Source organism: Bombina bombina, chromosome 2 (genome assembly GCF_027579735.1).
Source record: "Bombina bombina isolate aBomBom1 chromosome 2, aBomBom1.pri, whole genome shotgun sequence".
In the NCBI taxonomy this organism is placed as follows: Eukaryota; Metazoa; Chordata; class Amphibia; order Anura; family Bombinatoridae; genus Bombina; species Bombina bombina.
The window spans coordinates 613,781,486-613,807,622 of NC_069500.1; the positions used below are offsets into that span (position 1 = coordinate 613,781,486).

At 41.4% G+C, this 26,137-nt stretch overlaps 1 protein-coding gene across 1 annotated transcript in view; it reads right to left on the reverse strand.

Annotated features, from left to right (window-relative positions):
• Positions 1 to 26,137, reverse strand: part of PUM3 (pumilio RNA binding family member 3) — a 322,615-nt gene that overhangs the window by 54,842 nt on the left and 241,636 nt on the right. Inside the window, 2 exon segments of the mRNA XM_053702542.1 lie at positions 1,278 to 1,500; positions 7,929 to 8,071. Of these exon segments, the coding sequence (XP_053558517.1) occupies positions 1,278 to 1,500; positions 7,929 to 8,071 (366 nt within the window).

Sequence of the window (26,137 nt, forward strand, 5' to 3'; positions counted from 1 at the left end):
CCAAAAGTAATGAATGCAGCTGTGGACTCTCCCCTTTAAGAAGAAAGTATCATCAGTTGACCAATCAAAGGACAGAGGTGGCTGCATCTCAATACTCAAGTTCTTGTTCACAAGGGTCAAAAGCAGCCAAAAACTTATCAATCGTTTCACATTCTGATTCAAGTTTTTCCAAATCATTCCCAAGTGAATGCATAAGCTTTCCACTGACAGGTTTTAGTATAAAGTAACCCCTTAAATATCTGACCAATTAAAGGGAGATGTCTTTCTATGCAGACTTAATACACAGTACAGTTCTTAGGTACAGAAGCATTTCTGGCCTTATTGCTGTAAAAAAAGAAAAAAAAGGAGTAGAAGAAATGGGAAAAAAATAGTAAAAGAAATGGGGGAAAAAAGCAAACAAATGAAGAATGAAATACAACCACCTAGCCAGAATGAATCACTTATCTTGTGGAGGTAGATTCAGGTTACTTGTGACCTGCATTCCGTCATCACCTACCACTTCAAGGAACATGGAAGCACTCATAGTCAAAGCCTCGGATACACAGGGTAGTGATACAGCCTGCCTCAATGGAAATTGTGCCTACTGACTACCAGAGCGAACTGGAGATAGAGAGGGAAGCAGCACAGCAGTGGGAAAGTTAAGCCTTAGCTTCCACTGCAAATACTTTACATGTGAGAGCAGGACATAGTCCTGTCCATGCTGTGAAGACTGGAACTAGAAATGGGGTGGGGGGGGGGGGGGGGGTCTGGTATGTATAATAACATTTAACATGTAAAAGGTGTGTGGTCTTGTTCTGTTCTTATCCCCTTTGAGAGGGGGTATCTTACCTGATATTTGCTAGGAGAGCTAACATATAGAAAAACATTTACACTAGGGTGTCCCATTAAAAGAACATTTACCTCTAAGCTGATTTAACATTTTACATGAAAACAAACTACTGCCATGTTCTACTGCTTTTGCACAGCTACATCTAAATACACCCCACTGCAGATGTACATTTTATTTCTAATTAAACGCTTTGTTCAAACACTCAAAATGAAATGTTTTAACATTCTTTACTATTTAATGAATACCAACAGTATGCTAGATGAGATAAATACAATGGCCATGGAAAATATGTTGTCTGGTGAAGACAGTGCACCCCAAGAAAGAACCATGTTAATAAGCTAGGGAGGGGCTTCTATAGTCCTACAGCAGTGTATGAAAAATACACTGTTGCTATGGCTGCATGAGTTCTAAAAATGTTAGGATTTAGCATAAGTGATCTTTATATTACCTCTCCTTCCTTGCCCCCTGGCACAAATGTCTCTGCTGCCATGCTTGCAATAGCAGACATAATAGGCTTTGTGTCTCCAACCGAATGCAACAGAGTGTTTGTCACCACAGTACATGAGGCATTTTGTAAAACCAAGTCATTTATGTTCTTCTCTAGATACTTTAGTAGAGGCTCAGAGATGGATTCCAGAAGCTCCCGGTGCCGTACTTCTGTATCTTTTTTGCTGGAAGGAAACAGAAATGCTTTACATTATTTGATCTTCCTATACATAGTGGCCCTGTGATCAAATTTTAAATAGTGCTAGTAGGAAAAAGATACAATTTGAGAGTTTATTCTTCACCTTTTTAAGGTGTCTTTTCCGAGAACAATTTAAAACATGCAACACTATACTTTTTTATATAAACTTATATCTAGAGTTTTCTGTGAGTGTGTGCTATTTAAAGGGATAGGAAAGTCAAAATTAAACTTAATTGATTCAAATAGAGCATGCAATTTTAAATCACTTTTAAATTCACTTCTATTTTATTAGATTACGAGTTTTGCGTTATGAGCGGCTCGGTAATAACTTATTTCCACCACTCACCTTTAATAGCGCTGCTATTACAGGTTTTCCCAAAACCTGCGTTTGTGGGCAATATGGCAACGTTGAGCTCCATACCGCACACAAATACCAGCGCTGCTTTGAGCTGGTTTTACGTGCTCGTGCACGATTTCCCCTTAGACATCAATGGGGAGAGCCGGCTAAAAAAAAGCCTAACATCTGCAATAAAGGAGCGTAAAGCTCCATAACGCAGCCCCACTGATTCCTATGGGTAAAAAAAATGTATGTTTAAACCTAACACCTCTAATCTGCCGCCCCGACATCGCCGCCACCAACCAAAACTTATTAACCCCAACATCGGCGCCACCTACCTACACTTATTAACCCCTAATCTGCCGCCCCCTACATTACAATTAACCCCTAATCTGCCGCCCCCTACCTACACTTATTAACCCCTAATTTCCTGCCCATAACGTAGCCACCACCACTATACTAAAGTTATTAACCCCTAAACCTAACCCTAGCACCCCTAACTTTAATATAATTAAAATAAATCTAAATAAAAATTACTATCATTAACTAAATAATTCCTATTTAAAACTAAATACCTATAAAATAAAACCTAAGCTAGCTACAATATTACTAATAGTTACATTGTAGCTATCTTAGGATTTATTTTTATTTCACAGGTAAGTTTGTATTTATTTTAACTAGGTAGAGTAGTTAGTAAATAGTTATTAACTATTTACTAACTATCTACTTAAAATAAATACAAATTTACCTGTAAAATAAAACCTAACCTGCCTCACACTAACACCTAACATTACACTAAAATTAAATAAATTACATTAAATATAATTAACTAAATTACAAAAGAAAATAAACACTAAATTACACAAAATAAAAAAGAAATGATCAAATATTTAAACTAATTACACCTAATCTAATAGCCCAATCAAAATAAAAAAGCCCCCCCCCCCCCCCCAAAAAAAAACCCAAAATAAAAAAACCCTAGCCTAAATTAAACAGCCAATAGAATGCGAGCTCAATCCTATTGGCTGATTGGATCAGGATTTTTTACCCTTTAATTCCGATTGGCTGATTTCTATCAGCCAATCGGAATTCAAGGGACACCATCTTGGATGACGTCATTTAAAGGAACCTTCATTCTTCAAGATCTGCGCCAGATGTCTTGAAGATGGAGCTGCTTCGCGTCAGAAGGATGAAGATGCCGTCTGGATGAAGACTTCTGCCTGCCTGGAGGACGACTTCTTGCCTCTTGGATGAAGACTTTTCCCGGCTTCGTTGAGGACTTCTGCCAGCTTGGATGAAGACTTTTTCCTGGCTTGATGAGGATGGATGTCCGGTCTTCAAAAACTGTAAGTGAATCTTCAGGGGTTAGGTTTTTTTAAGGGTTTATTGGGTGGGTTTTATTTTTAGATTAGGGTTTTGGGCAATGTAAAGGATAATGTAATTTAGTTAATTGCATTTAATGTAATTTATTTAATTTTAGTGTAATGTTAGGTGTTAGTGTGAGGCAGGTTGGGTTTTATTTTACAGGTAAATTTGTATTTATTTTAACTAGGTAGTTAATAAATAGTTAACTTTTTACTAACTAGTCTACCTAGTTAAAATAAATACAAACTTACCTGTGAAATAAAAATAAAACCTAAGATAGCTACAATGTAACTATTAGTTATATTGTAGCTAGCTTAGGGTTTATTTTATAGGTATTTAGTTTTAAATAGGAATTATTTAGTTAATGATAGTCATTTTATTTAGATTTATTTTAATTATATTAAAGTTAGGGGTGTTAGGGTTAGACTTAGGGTTAAGTTTAGGGGTTAATAACTTTAGTATAGTGGCAGCGGTGACGTTGGGGGCAGCAGATTAGGGGTTAATAAGTGTATGTAGGTGGCGACGACATTGGGGCAGCAGATTAGGGGTTAATAATATTTAACTACTGTTTTCGATGCGGGAGTGTGGCGGTTTAGGGGTTAATATGTTTATTATAGTGGCGGCGATGTCCGGAGCGGCAGATTAGGGGTTAATCATTTTATTTTAGTGTTTGCGATGCGGGAGGGCTTCGGTTTAGGGGTTAATAGGTAGTTTATGACTGTTAGTGTACTTTGTGACACTTTAGTTATGAGTTTTATGGTACAGCTTTGTAACGTAAAACCCATAACTACTGACTTTCAGTTTACGGTACGGATCTTGTATTTATAGGCTGTACCGCTCACTTTGTGGCCGGACAGGCAAATTCGTAATACCAGCGCTATGGAAGTCCCATTGAAAAAGGACTTTTAAAAAAGTGCGGTACTGACGTTGCGTGACGGCCAAAAAAAGAGTGCGGTACAGCTGTACCTACAAGACTCGTAATACTAGCGGTAGTGAAAAAGCAGCGTTATGAGGCTTTTTCACTCATAACGCAAAACTTGTAATCTAGCTGTTAGTTTTTTAACCAACAAAAACACTATAAAATGTAAAATTGTATATAATTTTCATTTCTGACTTTTCTACAAGCTACACTAACATTTAAAATGAACACTCAACAGATATAAGACAAAAAATTCCAGAACCCCAGAAAAAAAAAAATATAAGAACAGCACCATTAGGTAACTAATAGATGAATCTATAAAATATGCCATATCTGGAAAAAGAAAAAAAAACCCAACAAGCTCTGCAGAATAGGGAATCCTATTTTTGGTCCCCAGTTTGAATACATTTTCACTCTCCTAGTCTTGTATCAGTGGGTGGTTGTGAGCATGCTGCAGGTCTTCTAAATAATAAGAGAGTGTAGGAAAGGTAGTGTGCAGTGAATTAAGTAATAGGGGGTAGATTCTCATTGGCTGTACTATCTGCAACTGAATGAAAGACAAAAAGCTGTCAACTTTAGGGTCAGATGGGGTTTTTTGCAGGAAACGATTTGAAAGGTAGATTTAAAGGGACATTAAACACTAACGCCTAGTTTTAGAGTTCTGCGTTAGCCGTCAAAATCAGCGTTACGGGGTCCTAACACTGTTTTTTATCGCCCGCTGGTATTTAAAGTCAGTCAGGAAAGGGTCTAACGCTCACTTTCAAGCCGTGACTTTTCCATACCGCAGATCCCCCTACGCCAATTGCGTATCCTATCTTTTCAATGTGATCTTTCTAACGCCAGTATTTAGAGTCTTGGTTGAAGTGAGCGTTAGAAATCTAACGACAAGACTCCAGCCGCAGAGAAAAGCCAGGAGTTAAGAGCTTTCTGGGCTAACGCCGGTTCATAAAGCTCTTAACTACTGTGCTCTAAAGTACACTAACACCCATAAACTACCTATGTATCCCTAAACCGAGGCCCCCCCACATCGCCGAGACTCTATTAAATTTTTTTAACCCCTAATCTGCCGACCGCACACCGCCGCCACCTACATTATCCCTATGTACCCCTAACACCGCTGTTCCGATCAGCCAATAGAATGCGAGCTCAATCGGATTGGCTGATTGGATCAGCCAATCCCATTGAACTTGAATCTGATTGGCTGATTCAATCAGCCAATCAGATTTTTCCTACCTTAATTCCGATTGGCTGATAGAATCCTATCAGCCAATCGGAATTCGAGGGACGCCATCTTGGGTGACGTCCCTTAAAGGAACCTTCATTCGTCGTTAGTCCGTCGGTGAAGAAGGATGGCCCCGCGACGGCTGCTTGAAGATGGACCCGCTCCGCGCCGGATGGAAGAAGATAGAAGATGCTGCTTGGATGAAGATGTCTGCCGGTCCGGATGTCCTCTTCTGCCCGGATAGGAGGAAGACTTTGGACCCTCTGGAGGAGCTCTTCTTGCCGGATACGATGAAGACTTCGGACCCTCTTCTGGACGGATCGGTGATACCCGGCGTGGTGAAGACAAGGTAGGGAGATCTTCAGGGGCTTAGTATTAGGTTTATTTAAGGGGGGTTTGGGTTAGATTAGGGGGTATGTGGGTGGTGGGTTGTAATGTTGGGGGGGGGGGGGTATTGTATGTTTTTTTTTACAGGCAAAAGAGCAGAATTCTTTGGGGCATGCCCTGCAAAAGGCCCTTTTAAGGGCTGGTAAGGTAAAAGAGCTTTACAATTTTTATTTTAGAATAGGGTAGGGCATTTTTTTATTTTGGGGGGGGGCTTTGTTATTTTTTTAGGGGGCTTAGAGTAGGTGTAATTAGTTTAAAATTCTTCTAATCTTTTTTTATTTTTTTGTAATTTAGTGTTTGTTTTTTTTTGTAATTTAGTTTAGTTGATTTAATTGTAGATAATTGTAGATAGTTTAATTAATTTATTGATAGTGTAGTGTTAGGTTTAATTGTAACTTAGGTTAGGATTTATTTTACAGGTAATTTTGTAATTATTTTAACTAGGTAGCTATTAAATAGTTATTAACTATTTAATAGCTATTGTACCTGGTTAAAATAAATACAAAGTTGCCTGTAAAATAAATATTAATCCTAAAATAGCTAAAATATAAAATATATATTGTAGCTATATTAGGGTTTATTTTACAGGTAAGTATTTAGCTTTAAATAGGAATAATTTATTTAATAAGATTTAATTTATTTTGTTAGAATAAAATTATATTTAATTTAGGGGGGTGTTAGTGTTAGGGTTAGACTTGGCTTTAGGGGTTAATACATTTATTAGAATAGCGGCGAGGTCCGGTCGGCAGATTAGGGGTTAATACTTGAAGTTAGGTGTCGGCGATGTTAGGGAGGGCAGATTAGGGGTAAATACTATTTATTATAGGGTTTTTGAGGCGGGAGTGAGGCGGATTAGGGGTTAATACATTTATTATAGTAGCGGTGAGGTCCGGTCGGCAGATTAGGGGTTAATAATTGTAGGTAGGTGGCGGCGACGTTGGGGACGGCAGATTAGGGGTTAATAAATATAATATAGGGGTCGGCGGTGTTAGGGGCAGCAGATTAGGGGTACATAGGGATAACGTAGGTTGCGGCGGTGTACGGAGCAGCAGATTAGGTGTTAAAATAAATATGCAGGGGTCAGCGATAGCGGGGGTGGCAGATTAGGGGTTAATAAGTGTAAGGTTAGGAGTGTTTAGACTCGGGGTACATGTTAGGGTGTTAGGTGCAGACTTAGGAAGTGTTTCCCCATAGGAAACAATGGGGCTGCGTTAGGAGCTGAACGCTGCTTTTTTGCAGGTGTTAGGTTTTTTTTCAGCTCAAACTGCCCCATTGTTTCCTATGGGGGAATCGTGCACGAGCACGTTTTTGAAGCTGGCCGCGTCCGTAAGCGCCGCTGGTATTTAGAGTTGCAGTGGCGGTAAATATGCCTGTACGCGCCCTTTTTGGAGCCTAACGCAGCCCTTCTGTGAACTCTAAATACCAGCGGTATTTAAAAGGTGCGGGGGAAAAAATACACGCGTAGCTAACGCACCCCTTTGGCCGCAGAACTCTAAATCTAGCCGTAAATAAAAGCTAGATAGAATGATACATTTAAAAAAAAAAGATTAGTCTGAGAATAACAGGTAGATGAAAGTTTCATTAGTTGTTTAAATATTGACAAAAGTTTTAGCGTCTGTAAAGCAATGGGAGCTGCCATGTTGTAACTTTGGTTACCTTCTTTGCTGTGGCCAATTAGGGAGAGTTATAAATTGGTCACTAAAGAGTGCAGCCAATGGCTGTGTGGAATATAACACATTTCTAACAGGAACTGAAACGCTCACAATTTTAGAATGTAATTACAGGAAAAGGGGACAAAATAAATAATGAAAGTATATTGCAGTTTGTGCATTAGTGGCAGTTCAAAGTAGAGGGAATTGTAATTATTGTATTTGTAGAGTATCAACATATTTGAGTGCTACTATATATGATGAAGAAAGGAAAAGTAGAGTCTGCTTGCCAACATTTAGCGACAATCAGCTGTTCAACTGCATGTCACAAAGGAGTGAGAAGCGCTATGATCTCTGCATCTTTCTCCATTTACCATACCAAGTCATAATGGCATTTTGACTTTGTGAACCATGGTGGTAAATATTTGTCAAGCACCACCCTATTGGAAATTGTTTTGGTGTGCAATGACATTTATTCTATAGCATTTGATAGAAACAAGCATAGATGTATTAATATTAGCCAGTATTCGATTACCTGTGTGTGTTGTCGTCTCCTTGTTTAAGAACTTCCACGATTTCAGGCACAAAATGTGCAGGGCTTCTTCTGCTCAATAAATAAAGTAAGACTTTTCTTCCATATTTGTCATTGATTAAGTTGGGCAAAGCGCTAACAATTTCCTGCATGCAATACAAAAGACAATTAAACTGTAGAAAATATTTTGAAGAAAATGATTAACACTTTAGTCTAAAAAAAAAGCCTGGCTGTACAGACCCTGATTGGCTGCAGAATATTAAAAGGAGGTTGGTGTAATTTACTGAATGTTTAATAAGGTAACAAAATCAGACTGCTTGACATTTAATGCAGAATGTTCTTATCTAATATTTTAAACACATAAAAAAAAAAAATCCATACATTTCTTTAAGGTGGCCATACAATCACAGCTTACTTTTACTCTTGCTAACTGGTATTCACTGTCTTTATGGCTCCTGCTTGCAAAACAAAAAACAATCATTTATCTCAATGTATTACTTCAATATTACAATTAAATATATCTGAATTGCTAAGAAGTGGTTAGGGCACTGCTGAATATTTTATGCATAGCTCTTGATGCTAAATCAAAGCAGATGCTTCAGCATAGTAAACACACTGGCAGGAAAAAAATATTAAAAATAAACAGTGCACTTGGGACCAATACGTATTTGTTATGATTCCATTCTTTTTTTTTATTGAAGCGGACAGTACAAGCTACGATTTTAGTCCTTGAAAACCACTATAACATCATAGAAGAATATGAATTAATATTGTAGATTTCCCAACTCATAAATACATAAAATTGATTTAATTTATATAAGCAGTTGTAAGATGGTACAAAGGTAAAAAAAAACTCATTTAGGAAGTCTACTAAAACAGGTAAGATGAAAATGAGCTGAAGATAATAAAGCTTATTCTTTAGCTTAACTGTTTATTTGCCATGACAGTTTGTTTCATTAGCATATCATGACAATCCGGCTTCCTCTAATCGTTGCATACTCCACGAGCTGGACGCCAAAAGGGGGCACACAACGATTGGAAGAAGACAGATTCATCATTGGGCGGAGATGCGGGCGGAGGATCAGCGTTAAGCTTTCATGAATGAAAGTGCCCCTGTTTTTAAGATTACTTAGTTACTGAGCACTTATTCATTAAACTTTACAATCACTTTAAGAATGCTAAAGTATTTTAATTTTAACAAATAAAAGGTTAAAAGGACATGCAAACAAAAAATATTACTATTATCTGTGGTTTCAATAACCAAAAATAGTTAACAAGTCATTGGGAACACATTAAAGGGACAAGAAAAACAGAATTTATGCTTACCTGATAAATTTCTTTCTCTTACGGTGTATCCAGTCCACAGATTCATCCTTACTTGTGGGATATTCTCAATCCCTACAGGAAGTGGCAAAGAGAGCACACAGCAGAGCTGTCCATATAGCTCCCCTCAGGCTCCGCCCCCCCAGTCATTCGACCGACGGTTAGGAGAAAAAGGAGAACCATAGTGTGCAGTGGTGACTGTAGTTTTACAAAAAATAAATTTGAACCTGACTTAATTGCCAGGGCGGGCCGTGGACTGGATACACCGTAAGAGAAAGAAATTTATCAGGAAAGCATAAATTCTGTTTTCTCTTACATTGGTGTATCCAGTCCACGGATTCATCCTTACTTGTGGGAACCAATACCAAAGCTTTAGGACACGGATGAAGGGAGGGAACAAGTCAGGTAACCTAAACGGAAGGCACCACTACTTGCAAAACCTTTCTCCCAAAAAAAAACATAATTTATGCTTACCTGTTAAATTCCTTTCTTCTGTTGTGTGATCAGTCCACGGGTCATCATTACTTCTGGGATATTATCTGCTCCCCTACAGGAAGTGCAAGAGGATTCACCCAGCAGAGTTGCTATATAGCTCCTCCCCTCTACGTCACCTCCAGTCATTCGACCAAAGACCAACGAGAAAGGAGAAGCCAAGGGTGTAGTGGTGACTGAATTATAATTTAAAAAATATTTACCTGCCTTAAAAAACAGGGCGGGCCGTGGACTGATCACACAACAGAAGAAAGGAATTTATCAGGTAAGCATAAATTATGTTTTCTTCTGTTATGTGTGATCAGTCCACGGGTCATCATTACTTCTGGGATACCAATACCAAAGCAAAAGTACACGGATGACGGGAGGGATAGGCAGGCTCATTATACAGAAGGAACCACTGCCTGAAGAACCTTTCTCCCAAAAATAGCCTCCGAAGAAGCAAAAGTGTCAAATTTGTAAAATTTGGAAAAAGTATGAAGCGAAGACCAAGTTGCAGCCTTGCAAATCTGTTCAACAGAGGCCTCATTCTTAAAGGCCCAAGTGGAAGCCACAGCTCTAGTGGAATGAGCTGTAATTCTTTCAGGAGGCTGCTGTCCAGCAGTCTCATAGGCTAAACGTATTATGCTACGAAGCCAAAAAGAGAGAGAGGTAGCAGAAGCTTTTTGACCTCTCCTCTGTCCAGAATAAACGACAAACAAGGAAGAAGTTTGGCGAAAATCTTTAGTTGCCTGCAAGTAGAACTTGAGGGCACGAACTACATCCAGATTGTGTAGAAGACGTTCCTTCTTTGAAGAAGGATTTGGACACAAGGATGGAACAACAATCTCTTGATTGATATTCCTGTTAGAGACAACCTTAGGTAAGAACCCAGGTTTAGTACGCAGAACTACCTTGTCTGAGTGAAAGATCAGATAAGGAGAATCACAATGTAGGGCTGATAACTCAGAGACTCTTCGAGCCGAGGAAATAGCCATTAAAAATAGAACTTTCCAAGATAACAATTTTATATCAATGGAATGAAGGGGTTCAAACGGAACACCCTGTAAAACGTTAAGAACTAAGTTTAAACTCCATGGCGGAGCAACAGTTTTAAACACAGGCTTGATCCTAGCTAAAACCTGACAAAAGGCCTGGATGTCTGAATTTTCTGACAGACGCCTGTGTAACAAGATGGACAGAGCTGAGATCTGTCCCTTTAATGAGCTAGCCGATAAACCCTTTTCTAAACCTTCTTGTAGAAAAGACAATATCCTAGGAATCCTAACCTTACTCCAGGAGTAATCTTTGGATTCACACCAGTATAGGTATTTACGCCATATTTTATGGTAAATCTTTCTGGTAACAGGCTTCCTAGCCTGTATCAGGGTATCAATAACCGACTCCGAAAAACCACGTTTTGATAAAATCAAGCGTTCAATTTCCAAGCAGTCAGCTTCAGAGAAGTTAGACTTTGATGTTTGAATGGACCCTGAATCAGAAGGTCCTGTCTTAGAGGTAGAGACCAAGGCGGACAGGATGACATGTCCACTAGATCTGCATACCAAGTCCTGCGCGGCCATGCAGGCGCTATTAGAATCACTGATGCTCTCTCCTGTTTGATTTTGGCAATCAATCGAGGAAGCAGCGGGAAGGGTGGAAACACATAAGCCATCCTGAAGTTCCAAGGTGCTGTCAAAGCATCTATCAGAACCGCTCCCGGATCCCTGGATCTGGATCCGTAGCGAGGAAGTTTGGCGTTCTGGCGAGACGCCATGAGATCTATCTCTGGTTTGCCCCAACGTCGAAGTATTTGGGCAAAGACCTCCGGATGAAGTTCCCACTCCCCCGGATGAAGAGTCTGGCGACTCAAGAAATCCGCCTCCCAGTTCTCCACTCCCGGGATGTGGATTGCTGACAGGTGGCAAGAGTGAGACTCTGCCCAGCGAATTATCTTTGATACTTCTATCATTGCTAGGGAGCTTCTTGTCCCTCCCTGATGGTTGATGTAAGCTACAGTCGTGATGTTGTCCGACTGAAACCTGATGAACCCCCGAGTCTTTAACTGGGGCCAAGCTAGAAGGGCATTGAGAACTGCTCTCAATTCCAGAATGTTTATTGGCAGGAGACTTTCCTCCTGACTCCATTGTCCCTGAGCCTTCAGAGAATTCCAGACAGCGCCCCAACCTAGAAGGCTGGCGTCTGTTGTTACAATTGTCCAGTCCGGCCTGCTGAACGGCATCCCCCTGGACAGATGTGGCCGAGAAAGCCACCATAGAAGAGAGTTTCTGGTCTCTTGATCCAGATTCAGAGTGGGGGACAAATCTGAGTAATCCCCATTCCACTGACTCAGCATGCACAATTGCAGCGGTCTGAGATGTAGGCGTGCAAAGGGAACTATGTCCATTGCTGCTACCATTAAGCCGATCACCTCCATGCATTGAGCTACTGACGGGAGTTGAATGGAATGAAGGACACGGCATGCATTTAGAAGCTTTGTTAATCTGTCTTCTGTCAGATAAATCTTCATTTCTACAGAATCTATAAGAGTCCCCAAGAATGGAACTCTTGTGAGAGGCAAGAGAGAACTCTTCTTTTCGTTCACTTTCCATCCATGCGACCTTAGAAATGCCAGAACTAACTCTGTATGAGACTTGGCCGTTTGAAAGCTTGAAGCTTGTATCAGAATGTCGTCTAGGTACGGAGCTACCGAAATTCCTCGCGGTCTCAGAACCGCTAGAAGGGCACCCAGAACCTTTGTGAAGATTCTTGGAGCCGTAGCCAATCCGAATGGAAGGGCTACAAACTGGTAATGCCTGTCTAAGAAGGCAAACCTTAGATACCGGTAATGATCTTTGTGAATCGGTATGTGAAGGTAAGCATCCTTTAAATCCACTGTGGTCATGTACTGACCCTTTTGGATCATGGGTAAGATTGTCCGAATAGTTTCCATTTTGAACGATGGAACTCTTAGGAATTTGTTTAGGATCTTTAAATCCAAGATTGGCCTGAAAGTTCCCTCTTTTTTGGGAACCACAAACAGGTTTGAGTAAAACCCTTGTCCTTGTTCCGACCACGGAACCGGATGGATCACTCCCATTAATAATAGATCTTGTACACAGCGTAGAAACGCGTCTTTCTTTATTTGGTTTGTTGACAACCTTGACAGATGAAATCTCCCTCTTGGGGGAGATAATTTGAAGTCTAGAAGGTATCCCTGAGATATGATCTCTAGCGCCCAGGGATCCTGGACATCTCTTGCCCAAGCCTGGGCGAAGAGAGAGAGTCTGCCCCCCACTAGATCCGGTCCCGGATCGGGGGCCCTCGGTTCATGCTGTCTTAGGGGCAGCAGCAGGTTTTCTGGCCTGCTTGCCCTTATTCCAGGACTGGTTAGGTTTCCAGCCTTGTCTGTAACGAGCAACAGCTCCTTCCTGTTTTGGTGCAGTGGAAGTTGATGCTGCACCTGCTTTGAAATTCCGAAAGGGACGAAAATTAGACTGTCTAGCCTTAGCTTTGGCTTTGTCTTGAGGTAGAGCGTGGCCCTTACCTCCTGTAATGTCAGCGATAATTTCTTTCAAACCGGGCCCAAATAAAGTTTGCCCCTTGAAAGGTATATTAAGTAATTTGGACTTAGAAGTTACATCAGCCGACCAGGATTTTAGCCACAGCGCCCTACGTGCCTGAATGGCGAATCCTGAATTCTTAGCCGTAAGTTTGGTTAAATGTACTACGGCCTCCGAAATGAATGAATTAGCTAGTTTAAGGACTCTAAGTCTGTCCGTAATGTCGTCCAGCGTAGCGGAACTAAGGTTCTCTTCCAGAGACTCAATCCAAAATGCTGCCGCAGCCGTAATCGGCGCGATGCATGCAAGGGGTTGCAATATAAAACCTTGTTGAACAAACATTTTCTTAAGGTAACCCTCTAATTTTTTATCCATAGGATCTGAAAAAGCACAGCTATCCTCCACCGGGATAGTGGTGCGCTTAGCTAAAGTAGAAACTGCTCCCTCCACCTTAGGGACCGTTTGCCATAAGTCCCGTGTGGTGGCGTCTATTGGAAACATCTTTCTAAATATTGGAGGGGGTGAGAACGGCACACCGGGTCTATCCCACTCCTTAGTAACAATTTCAGTTAATCTCTTAGGTATAGAAAAAACGTCAGTACTCGCCGGTACCGCAAAGTATTTATCCAACCTACACATTTTCTCTGGTATTGCAACAGTGTTACAATCGTTAAGAGCCGCTAAGACCTCCCCTAGTAATACACGGAGGTTTTCCAATTTAAATTTAAAATTTGAAATATCTGAATCCAATCTGCTTGGATCAGAACCGTCACCTACAGAATGAAGCTCTCCGTCCTCATGCTCTGCAAGCTGTGACGCAGTATCAGACATGGCCCTAGAATTATCAGCGCACTCTGTTCTCACCCCAGAGTGATCACGCTTGCCTCTTAGTTCTGGTAACTTAGCCAAAACTTCAGTCATAACAGTAGCCATATCTTGTAATGTTATCTGTAATGGCTGCCCAGATGTACTAGGCGCCATAATATCACGCACCTCCCGGGCGGGAGACGCAGGTACTGACACGTGAGGCGAGTTAGACGGCATAACTCTCCCCTCGCTGTTTGGTGAAATTTGTTCAATTTGTACAGATTGGCTTTTATTTAAAGTAGCATCAATACAGTTAGTACATAAATTTCTATTGGGCTCCACCTTGGCATTGGAACAAATGACACAGGTATCTTCCTCTGAATCAGACATGTTTAACACACTAGCAATAAACATGCAACTTGGTTACAATCTTATTTAACAAAAACGTACTGTGCCTCAAAGAAGCACAAAACGATTAAATGACAGTTGAAATAATGAACTGAAAAACAGTTATAGCATCACTCTTTAAAAACAACACAACTTGTTAGCAAAGGTTTGTTCCCATTAGTAAAGTAACACTAATTAAATTTTAAACATAAAAATCACAGAGCAACGTTTTAAAACACAGTCACTACATAAGTCTCACAGCTCTGCTGAGAGAATCTACCTCCCTTCAAAGAAGTTTGAAGACCCCTGAGTTCTGTTAGAGATGAACCGGATCATGCAGAAAATACAAGAGTAACTGACTGGAAATTTTTGATGCGTAGCAAAGAGCGCCAAAAACGGCCCCTCCCCCTCACACACAGCAGTGAGAGAGAAACGAAACTGTCATAATCAAAACAAGCAAACTGCCAAGTGGAAAAATAATGCCCAAATATTTATTCACTCAGTACCTCAGAAATGCAAACGATTCTACATTCCAGCAAAAACGTTTAACATGAATTAAATACCTATTAAAAGGTTTAATGTACTTTTACAGAGTAATTCCGGTGAAATACCATCCCCAGAATACTGAAGTGTAGAGTATACATACATGTCATAACGGTATGGCAGGATTTTCTCATCAATTCCATTCAGAAAATAAAAACTGCTACATACCTCAATGCAGATTCAACTGCCCGCTGTCCCCTGATCTGAAGCTTTTACCTCCCTCAGATGGCCGAGAAACAGCAATATGATCTTAACTACTCCGGTTAAAATCATAAGAAAAAACTCTGGTAGATTCTTCTTCAAACTCTGCCAGAGAAGTAATAACACGCTCCGGTGCTATTGTAAAATAACAAACTTTTGATTGAAGTTATAAAAACTAAGTATAATCACCATAGTCCTCTCACACCTCCTATCTAGTCTTTGGGTGCAAGAGAATGACTGGAGGTGACGTAGAGGGGAGGAGCTATATAGCAACTCTGCTGGGTGAATCCTCTTGCACTTCCTGTAGGGGAGCAGATAATATCCCAGAAGTAATGATGACCCGTGGACTGATCACACATAACAGAAGAAATAGCCTCCGAAGAAGCAAAAGTATCGAATTTGTAAAATTTGGCAAAAGTATGCACTGAAGACGAAGTCGCTGCTTTACAAATCTGTTCAACAGAAGCCTCATTCTTGAAAGCCCATGTGGAAGCCACAGCTCTGGTTGAAAGAGCTGTAATTCGTTCAGGAGGCTGCTGTCCAGCAGTCTCATAAGTCAATCAGATAATGCTTTTCAGCCAAAAGGAAAGAGAGGAAGCGATAGCTTTTTGACCTCTCCTCTTACCAGAATAGACAACAAACAAGGATGACGTGTGTCTGAAATCTTTAGTTGCTTTTAAATAGAATTTTAAAGCACGAAACACATCAAGATTGTGTAACAGCCGTTCCTTCTTAGAAACTGAATTAGACACAGAGAAGGAACAATGATTTCCTGGTTAATATTCTTATTAGAAACCACTTTCAGAAGGAAACCAGGTTTTGTACGCAAAAGAACCTTATCTGCATGAAACACCAGATAGGGTGAATTACACTGCAAAGCAGACAATTCTGTAACTCTTCGAGCAGAAGAAATAGTTACCAAAAACAAAACTTTCCAAGATAATCACTTAATATCTATGGAATGTAAAGGTTCAAACGGAACCCCTTGAAGGACAGAAAGAACTAAATTTAGACTCAATGGAGGAGCCACAGGTTTATAGACAGGCTTGATTCTGACTAAAGCCTATGCAAACGCTTGAACGTCTGGTACTTCCGCCAGACGCCTGTGAAACAGAATAGATAGAGCAGATATCTGTCCCTTTAAGGAACTAGCTGACAATCCTTTCTCCAATCCTTCTTGGAGAAATGACAAAATCCTAGGAATCCTAATCTTACTCCACGAGTAACCCTTGGATTCACACCAACAAAGATATTTCCGCCATATCTTATGGTAAATTTTCCTGGTGACAGGTTTTCTAGCCTGGATCAAAGTATCTATAACTGATCCAGAGAACCCACGCTTCGATAGAATTAAGCGTTCAATCTCCAAGCAGTCAGCTGCAGAGAACTAGATTTGGATGCTTGAATGGACCTTGAATTAGAAGATCCTGCCACGATGGCAGTGTCCATGGTGGAACAGATGACATGTCCACTAGGTCTGCATACCAAGTCCTGCGTGGCCACGCAGGCGCTATCAAAATTACCGAAGCCGTCTCCTGTTTGATTCTGGCTACCTGACGAGGGAGAAGGGGAAACGGTGGAAAAACATAAGCCAGATTGAAGGACCAAGGCGCTACTAGAGCATCTATCAATGCCGCCTTGGGGTCCCTGGACCTGGATCCGTAAAGAGAAAGTTTGGAGTTCTGACGGGACGCCATCAGATCCAACTCTGGAATACCCCATAGCTGGGTAAGCTGAACAAAACCCTCTGGAAGGAGTTCCCACTCCCCCGGGTGAAAGGTCTGACGACTCAGAAAATCCGCCTCCCAGTTGTCTATTCCTGGGATGTGAATTGCAGATAGATGGCAGGAGTGATCCTCTGCCCATTTGATGATCTTGGATACTTCCTTCATCGCTAGGGAACTCCTTGTTCCTCCCTGATGATTGATGTACGCTACAGTCGTGATGTTGTCCGACTGAAACCTGATGAACCTGGCCTCCGCTAGTTGAGGCTATGCCTGGAGCGTGTTGAATATCGCTCTCAGTTCCAAAATGTTTATCGGGAGAAGAGACTCTTCCCGAGACCATAGGCCCTGAGCTTTCAGGGAGTCCCAGACCGCACCCCAGCCTAACAGACTGGAATTGGTCGTGACAATGATCCACTCTGGTCTACGGAAGCACATTCCCTGAGACAGGTGATCCCGAGACAACCAACAGATAATCTTTGGTTTTCTCGTCCATTTGTATCTAAGGAGACAATCTGCATAATCCCCATTCCACAGTTTGAGCATGCACAGCTGCAGTGGTCTGAGATGAATTCTGGCAAAGGGAACAACGTCCATTGCCGCAACCATTAACCCGATTATCTCCATGCACTGAGCCACAGAAGGCAGAGGAACAGAATGAAGAACTTGGCAAGTAGTTAAAAGTTTCAACTTCCTGACCTCAGTCAGAAATATTTTAATTTCTACCGAGTCTATTAGCGTTCCCAGGAAGGGAACCCTTGTGAGCGGGGACAGAGAACTTTTTTCGACGTTCACCTTCCACCCGTGAGACCTTAGAAAGGCCAGAACTAATTCTGTATGAGCCTTGGCTCTTTGAAAAGACGACGCCTGAATTAATATGTCGTCCAGATAAGGTGCTACTGCAATTCCCCGCGGTCTTAGTACCGCTAGAATGGACCCTAGCACCTTTGTGAAAATTCTTGTCCAGAAAGGCGAACCTTAGGAACTGATGGTGATCTTTGTGGATAGGAATATGTAGGTACGCATCCTTTAAATCCACGGTAGTCATATATTGATTTTCCTGGATCAATGGTAAGATTGTCCGAATGGTTTCCATTTTGAATGATGGAACTCTGAGGAATATGTTTAGAATTTTTAAATCCAGGATTGGCCTGAAAGCTCCTTCCTTTTTGGGAACTACAAACAGGTTTGAGTAAAAACCCAGCCCTTGCTCTGCAGTTGGAACTGGGTGTATCACTCCCATCTTTAGAAGATCTTCTACACAGCGTAAGAACGCCTGTTTCTTTGTCTGGTCTGAAGACAAACGAGAAATGTGGAACCTTCCCCTTGGGGGAGAGTCTTCGAATTCTAGAAGATACCCTTGAGCAACAATTTCTAATGCCCAGGGATCTGGAACATCTCTTGCCCAAGCGTGAGCAAGAGAGAAAGTCTGCCCCCTACTAGATCCGGTCCCGGAGCGGGGGCTACCCTTTCATGCTGTCTTGGTAGCAGCAGCAGGCTTCTTGGCCTGTTTACCCTTGTTCCAGCCCTGCAAAGGCTTTCATGTTGCTTTGGGCTGGGAAACGTTGCCCTCTTGCTTTGCGGTTGCAGAGGTTGAAGCAGGTCCGCTCTTGAAGTTGCGAAAGGAGCGCAAATTAGCCTTGTTTTAAGCCTAAAAGGTCTATCTTGTGGAAGGGCATGGCCCTTTCCTGATATTAAGTAATTTTGTTTTGGACGACACGTCAGCCGACCATGATTTGAGCCAGAGCGCTCTTCGCGCCACAATGGCAAAACCAGAATTTTTCGCCGCTAATTTAGTTAATTGTAAAGCGGCATCTGTATGAAAGAATTACTCTGGAGCGACTCCTCCAGCGCCTCAACCAAAAAGCCGCTGCAGTAGTTACAGGAATAATTCAGGCAATTGGTTGAAGAAGGATACCTTGTTGAACAAATATTTTCTTTAGTAACCCTTCTAATTTGTTATCCATAGGATCTTTGAAAACACAACTGTCTTCTATTGGTATAGTTGTGCGCTTAGCTAGTGTTGAAACTGCTCCCTCTACCTTAGGGACCACCTGCCACGCGTCGCGCCTGGGGTCAGTTATGGGGAACATTTTCTTAAAGATAGGGGGGGGGGGGGGGACAAAAGGTACGCCTGGTCTCTCCCACTCCCTAGTCACAATATCCGCCACCCAGTGTATACAGGGGCTTCTAACAACTTGTCCATTTTATACAATTTTTCTGGGACCACCATAGGGTCACAATCAACCAGCGTAGCTAAAACCTCCTTAAGCAGTACACGGAGGTGTTCCAGCTTAAATTTAAACGCTAAGAAATCTGATTCTGCCCGCTGAGAAATTTTACTGCGTCACAAATTTCTCCCTCAGACAGTACCTCCCTCACCGCCACGTCAGAGGGTTGTGAGGGTACAACAGATAAATTATCCAAAACTTCTGATTGTTCATCCTCTGTTCTTAAAACTGAGCTATCACGCTTTTTAGGAAAAACAGGCAGTTTGGATAGAAATGCTGCAAGGGAATTATCCATGACTGCTGTAAAAGGGGGGACCGCCATGGCTTTTAAACACATAGAACAAGGTCTATCTGTAGGCTCAGACATGTTAAACAGACTTAGACAGCACTCAAATACAGTAAAATACAATTTTTGAAAAAACAGTACTGTGCCTTTAAATAATAAAAAGCGCATACTTTTTTTACTAAACCTCCAAAAATCATCCAATCTTTATGAAATTTTCACCATATGATCCTAATGCTTTGAAATGATTGCACAGTAAATTTCAAGTCAATTAACCCCCTACTGCCCAAACCGGAGCAAATTAACCATGCCACAGCCTTTGCTGTGGTCCTACCTTCCTTGGGGATTAGTTTTGATCGAAAATAAGCCTCTCTGAAGTCCTCAAGTAATCTTTGGACCCTTCACATGTATCTGCATGAAGTTGTTTGTAAAATCAACTGCGCAACTGAGGAGTGAAATTCAGGCCCCCTCCATCTTCCCTCAGGAGTTTGTGGGGCCTTCCCAAGCCAAAATAGGTGTCTAAATATATGCCATGCAGAATAAAACCCCAAAAAGTGTTTTAAATGCAATATAAAACTTGTATAATGTCAGATTATCTTAAAAAATAATCGATTGCCCCTTAACAGTGTCCACCAGTGTATTGAGCCCTGTCAATAAGCCTTCCTTCTATACTAAGTCTCAGAATATGGCTTACCTTTCCCACATGGGGATTCCTGTCAGTCTTCTAGCATTACTAAGTCTTGATTAGAAAAAATGACTGAAACATACCATAAAGCAGTTAAGCCTGCAAACTGTTCCCCCCAACTGAAGTTTTCCTGTACTCAACAGTCCTGCATGGGAACAGCAATGGATTTTAGTTACAAGGTGCTAAAATCATTTTCCTCTCAGCAGAAATCTTCATAATTTTCTGCCTCAGAGTAAATAGTACAAACCGGCACTATTTTAAAATAAACTTTTGATTGAAGAAATAAAAAACTACAAACTAACACCACATTCCCTTTACATTCCTGTGGAGATGCTACTTGTTAGAGCGGCAAAGAGAATGACTGGGGGGGCGGAGCCTGAGGGGAGCTATATGGACAGCTCTGCTGTGTGCTCTCTTTGCCACTTCCTGTAGGGATTGAGAATATCCCACAAGTAAGGATGAATCCGTGGACTGGATACACCAATGTAAGAGAAATCAAGATTTTTCTTGCATTATTCAGAAAAAGAAAACAAAATGTATGCTTACTTGATAAATTTCTTTTTTTCTGGATATGGAGAGTCCACAACGTCATTCAATTACTAGTGGGAATATCACTCCTGGTCATCAGGAGGCAGCAAAGAGCACTTCAGCAAAGCTGTTAAGTGTCACTCCCCTACCCATAATCCCCAGTCATTCGACCAAAGGGAAATGGAAAAAGAATAAACACAAAAGGTGTGAAAAGGTAGGGACAAGACCGGGAACCCAAACGGAAAGCACCACTGCTTGATAAACCTTCCTCCCAAAAACAGACGCAGCTGAGATTAAGGTATCAAAGTAATAAAATCTAGAAAACGTGAGAAGAGAAGACCAAGTTGCAGCTTTGCAAATCCGTTCAACAGAAGCAGCATGACTGAATGCCCATGAGGAAACAACAGTCCTAGCGGAATGAGCCGTAACTCTGTCACAAGACTGCCGTCCAACAGTCTCATATGCAAAACGGACGAAACACTTCAGCTACAAAGAAAGAGGTGCAGCCTTAACTTTCTGACCTCTATGATTCCCTGAAAAAACGACAAAGAAAATGATTGACGAAAATCCTGAGAAGCTTGCAAGTAGAAACTTCAAGCACGGACTACATCTGATCATAAAGCAGACGGTCCTTCCAAGAAGAAGGATCAGGACACAAAGATGGAACAATAAGATCCTGAGTAAGGTTCCTGCCTGAAACAACCTTAGGAAGAAAACTAGGAATAGTACGTAACACTACCTTATCCACATGAAAAATAAGGTAAGAAGAATTTTATTGAAATGTCTAAAGCTCAGATACCCATCGAACAAAAGAAATAAAAACATCAATGGAATGCATAGATGCAATGGAACCCCTTAAAGATCCAAATGCAAACTACATGGAGGAGCAGGTGGTTGAAACACAGGCCTGAGCCTAAGCAGAGCCTGACAACAGAATTGAACATCTGGGACATTTGCCAGACGCTTGCCCAATTTACCTAGAGAGTTAAAGGGACATTGACCCCAAAATTGTTCTTTCATGATTTAGATAGAGTATGCCATTTAAAAAAAAAGGTTCCAATTCACTTCTATTATCAAATTTGCTTCAATCTCAAGTTTTTCTTTGTTGAAGAGATATCTAGATAGGTAGCGTGCACGTCTTGTGCACTACATGACAGGAAATAGTGCTGCCATATAGTGCTCTTGCTGATGTATAACATTGGTGCAAAACAGTGGCAATATAATGCTGCAGACACATGCACGCTATTGAACTTACCATCCCGCTTTGCAACAAAGAATAACAAAAGAACAAAGAAAATTTCATAATAGAAGTAAATTTGAAAGTTTTTTTAAAATTGGATGCTCTATCTGACTCATGAATGGGAGGGGGAGAAATGGTTTTATGTCCCTTTAAGCGCTACTCTTTCTTGTGTATGTGACCAGATACCGAACAGGAAACGAGCTTGGCAGGAATTGGGTAAGGTAGTATATTATGTCAGATTGCAGAGCAATGACTGCATTATATCTTGATCCAGCCAAAGCAGCCATTCTTTCCAAAATACAGACATGAAATTGTACTATAATGCAGCTATGCTATTTTTGTAACCTGTCAAATCTATTTCATCACTGTCATCTAATACCCGTTATCTCCTGCTTGTTTCAAATGGAGGATACGTCTATTTAATCTTCCTTAAAGGCTTCATTTACAGAAAAGTGTTACAAAGTCAAATGTGAAATAGTATAAGTGCCAAATAGAATATTTTTTAACTAGTTAGTTAAAGGGCCATGATTTACTTTACTTTAAGTCACTTTACTTTAAGGGTCATAATAGTGAATAAATTACATGCTCTAATTTGTTAGAGCATGTCATTTTAAGACTATCAACCATACAGTTATGTGTGTTTAACCCAAACAGAGGTTAAACACAACAGAAGTTCAGTTCGGGACCTGCAGAGCACTGCTGGTTCAAGCGGAGAACTCTGCTGATCCAATCAGCAGCTCTAACTGCACATTTCAGTCTATCGCTCCTTAATAGATCTGTGGTGGGTTCCATGGGTCTCAAGTTGCACTTCGACTGTGTGTTTAGTCTTAAATTACAGATTACTGCAACTGACAACAAAACAAATCAAAATTACTGACCAACTTGATGAGTCTCCAAAACACAATAAGTTTCAGTTAGAATTTTTCATGGATTGTGGTTTCAAAGAACTTAAGCTATTTAAAATACAAAAATAAGCATAAAGGATACATTTCTCATACAATTTATACTCTGCAGATGGTATAACAAGTCATTTGAAACACACTGAGATAAAAACAATTTTACAGTACACATAGTAACATAGTAGATGAGGTTGAAAAAAAGAGAAGTCCATCGAGTTCAACCTATACAAATCTTAAAGGATTACTTTCTGTTATAATTTTTAAGCTAAACAACTAACATATTAAAGTTAATAAACATTAATTAAAACCTACTGACCTATATTTTCTCCAAAACGAAGTTTCATAACGTTCTAAAAACAGAATTTATGTTTACCTGATAAATTGCTTTCTCCAACGGTGTGTCCGGTCCACGGCGTCATCCTTACTTGTGGGATATTCTCTTCCCCAACAGGAAATGGCAAAGAGCCCAGCAAAGCTGGTCACATGATCCCTCCTAGGCTCCGCCTTCCCCAGTCATTCGACCGACGTAAAGGAGGAATATTTGCATAGGAGAAACCATATGATACCGTGGTGACTGTAGTTAAAGAAAATAAATTATCAGACCTGATTAAAAAACCAGGGCGGGCCGTGGACCGGACACACCGTTGGAGAAAGCAATTTATCAGGTAAACATAAATTCTGTTTTCTCCAACATAGGTGTGTCCGGTCCACGGCGTCATCCTTACTTGTGGGAACCAATACCAAAGCTTTAGGACACGGATGAAGGGAGGGAGCAAATCAGGTCACCTAAATGGAAGGCACCACGGCTTGCAAAACCTTTCTCCCAAAAATAGCCTCAGAAGAAGCAAAAGTATCAAACTTGTAAAATTTGGTAAAAGTGTGCAGTGAAGACCAAGTCACTGCCTTACATATCTGATCAACAGAAGCCTCGTTCTTGAAGGCCCATGTGGAAGCCACAGCCCTAGTGGAATGAGCTGTGATTCTTTCAGGAGGCTGCCGTCCGGCAGTCTCATAAGCCAATCTGATGATGCTTTTAATCCAAAAAGAGAGAGAGGTAGAAGTTGCTTTTTGACCTCTCCTTTTACCAGAATAAACAACAAACAAGGAAGATGTTTGTCTAAAATCCTTTGTAGCATCCAAATAGAATTTTAGAGCGCGAACAACATCCAAATTGTGCAACAAACGTTCCTTCTTTGAAACTGGATTCGGACACAAAGAAGGCACGACTATCTCCTGGTTAATGTTTTTGTTAGAAACAACTTTCGGAAGAAAACCAGGTTTAGTACGTAAAACCACCATCTGCATGGAACACCAGATAAGGAGGAGAACACTGCAGAGCAGATAATTCTGAAACTCTTCTAGCAGAAGAAATTGCAACCAAAAACAAAACTTTCCAAGATAATAACTTAATATCAACGGAATGTAAGGGTTCAAACGGAACCCCCTGAAGAACTGAAAGAACTAAATTGAGACTCCAAGGAGGAGTCAAAGGTTTGTAAACAGGCTTGATTCTAACCAGAGCCTGAACAAAGGCTTGAACATCTGGCACAGCTGCCAGCTTTTTGTGAAGTAACACAGACAAGGCAGAAATCTGTCCCTTCAAGGAACTTGCAGATAATCCTTTCTCCAATCCTTCTTGAAGAAAGGATAGAATCTTAGGAATTTTAACCTTGTCCCAAGGGAATCCTTTAGATTCACACGAACAGATATATGTTTTCCATATTTTGTGGTAAATTTTTCTAGTTACAGGCTTTCTGGCCTGAACAAGAGTATCAATAACAGAATCTGAGAACCCTCGCTTTGATAAGATCAAGCGTTCAATCTCCAAGCAGTCAGTTGGAGTGAGACCAGATTCGGATGTTCGAACGGACCTTGAACAAGAAGGTCTCGTCTCAAAGGTAGCTTCCATGGTGGAGCCGATGACATATTCACCAGGTCTGCATACCAAGTCCTGCGTGGCCACGCAGGAGCTATCAAGATCACCGATGCCCTCTCCTGATTGATCCTGGCTACCAGCCTGGGGATGAGAGGAAACGGCGGGAATACATAAGCTAGTTTGAAGGTCCAAGGTGCTACTAGTGCATCTACTAGAGTCGCCTTGGGATCCCTGGATCTGGACCCGTAGCAAGGAACCTTGAAGTTCTGACGAGAAGCCATCAGATCCATGTCTGGAATGCCCCACAGTTGAGTAATTTGGGCAAAGATTTCCGGATGGAGTTCCCACTCCCCCGGATGTAAGGTCTGACGACTCAGAAAATCCGCTTCCCAATTTTCCACTCCTGGGATGTGGATTGCAGACAAGTGGCAGGAGTGAGTCTCCGCCCATTGAATGATTTTGGTCACTTCTTCCATCGCCAGGGAACTCCTTGTTCCCCCCTGATGGTTGATGTACGCAACAGTCGTCATGTTGTCTGATTGAAACCGTATGAACTTGGCCTTTGCTAGCCGAGGCCAAGCCTTGAGAGCATTGAGTATCGCTCTCAGTTCCAGAATGTTTATCGGTAGAAGAGATTCTTCCCGAGACCAAAGACCCTGAGCTTTCAGGGGTCCCCAGACCGCGCCCCAGCCCATCAGACTGGCGTCGGTCGTGACAATGACCCACTCTGGTCTGCGGAAGCTCATCCCCTGTGACAGGTTGTCCAGGGACAGCCACCAACGGAGTGAATCTCTGGTCCTCTGATTTACTTGTATCGTCGGAGACAAGTCTGTATAGTCCCCATTCCACTGACTGAGCATGCACAGTTGTAATGGTCTTAGATGAATGCGCGCAAAAGGAACTATGTCCATTGCCGCTACCATCAAACCTATTACTTCCATGCACTGCGCTATGGAAGGAAGAGGAACGGAATGAAGTATTTGACAAGAGTTTAGAAGTTTTGTTTTTCTGGCCTCTGTCAGAAAAATCCTCATTTCTAAGGAGTCTATTATTGTTCCCAAGAAGGGAACCCTTGTTGACGGAGATAGAGAACTCTTTTCTACGTTCACTTTCCATCCGTGAGATCTGAGAAAGGCCAGGACAATGTCCGTGTGAGCCTTTGCTTGAGGAAGGGACGACGCTTGAATCAGAATGTCGTCCAAGTAAGGTACTACTGCAATGCCCCTTGGTCTTAGCACCGCTAGAAGGGACCCTAGTACCTTTGTGAAAATCCTTGGAGCAGTGGCTAATCCGAACGGAAGTGCCACGAACTGGTAATGCTTGTCCAGGAATGCGAACCTTAGGAACCGATGATGTTCCTTGTGGATAGGAATATGTAGATACGCATCCTTTAAATCCACCGTGGTCATGAATTGACCTTCCTGGATGGAAGGAAGAATTGTTCGAATGGT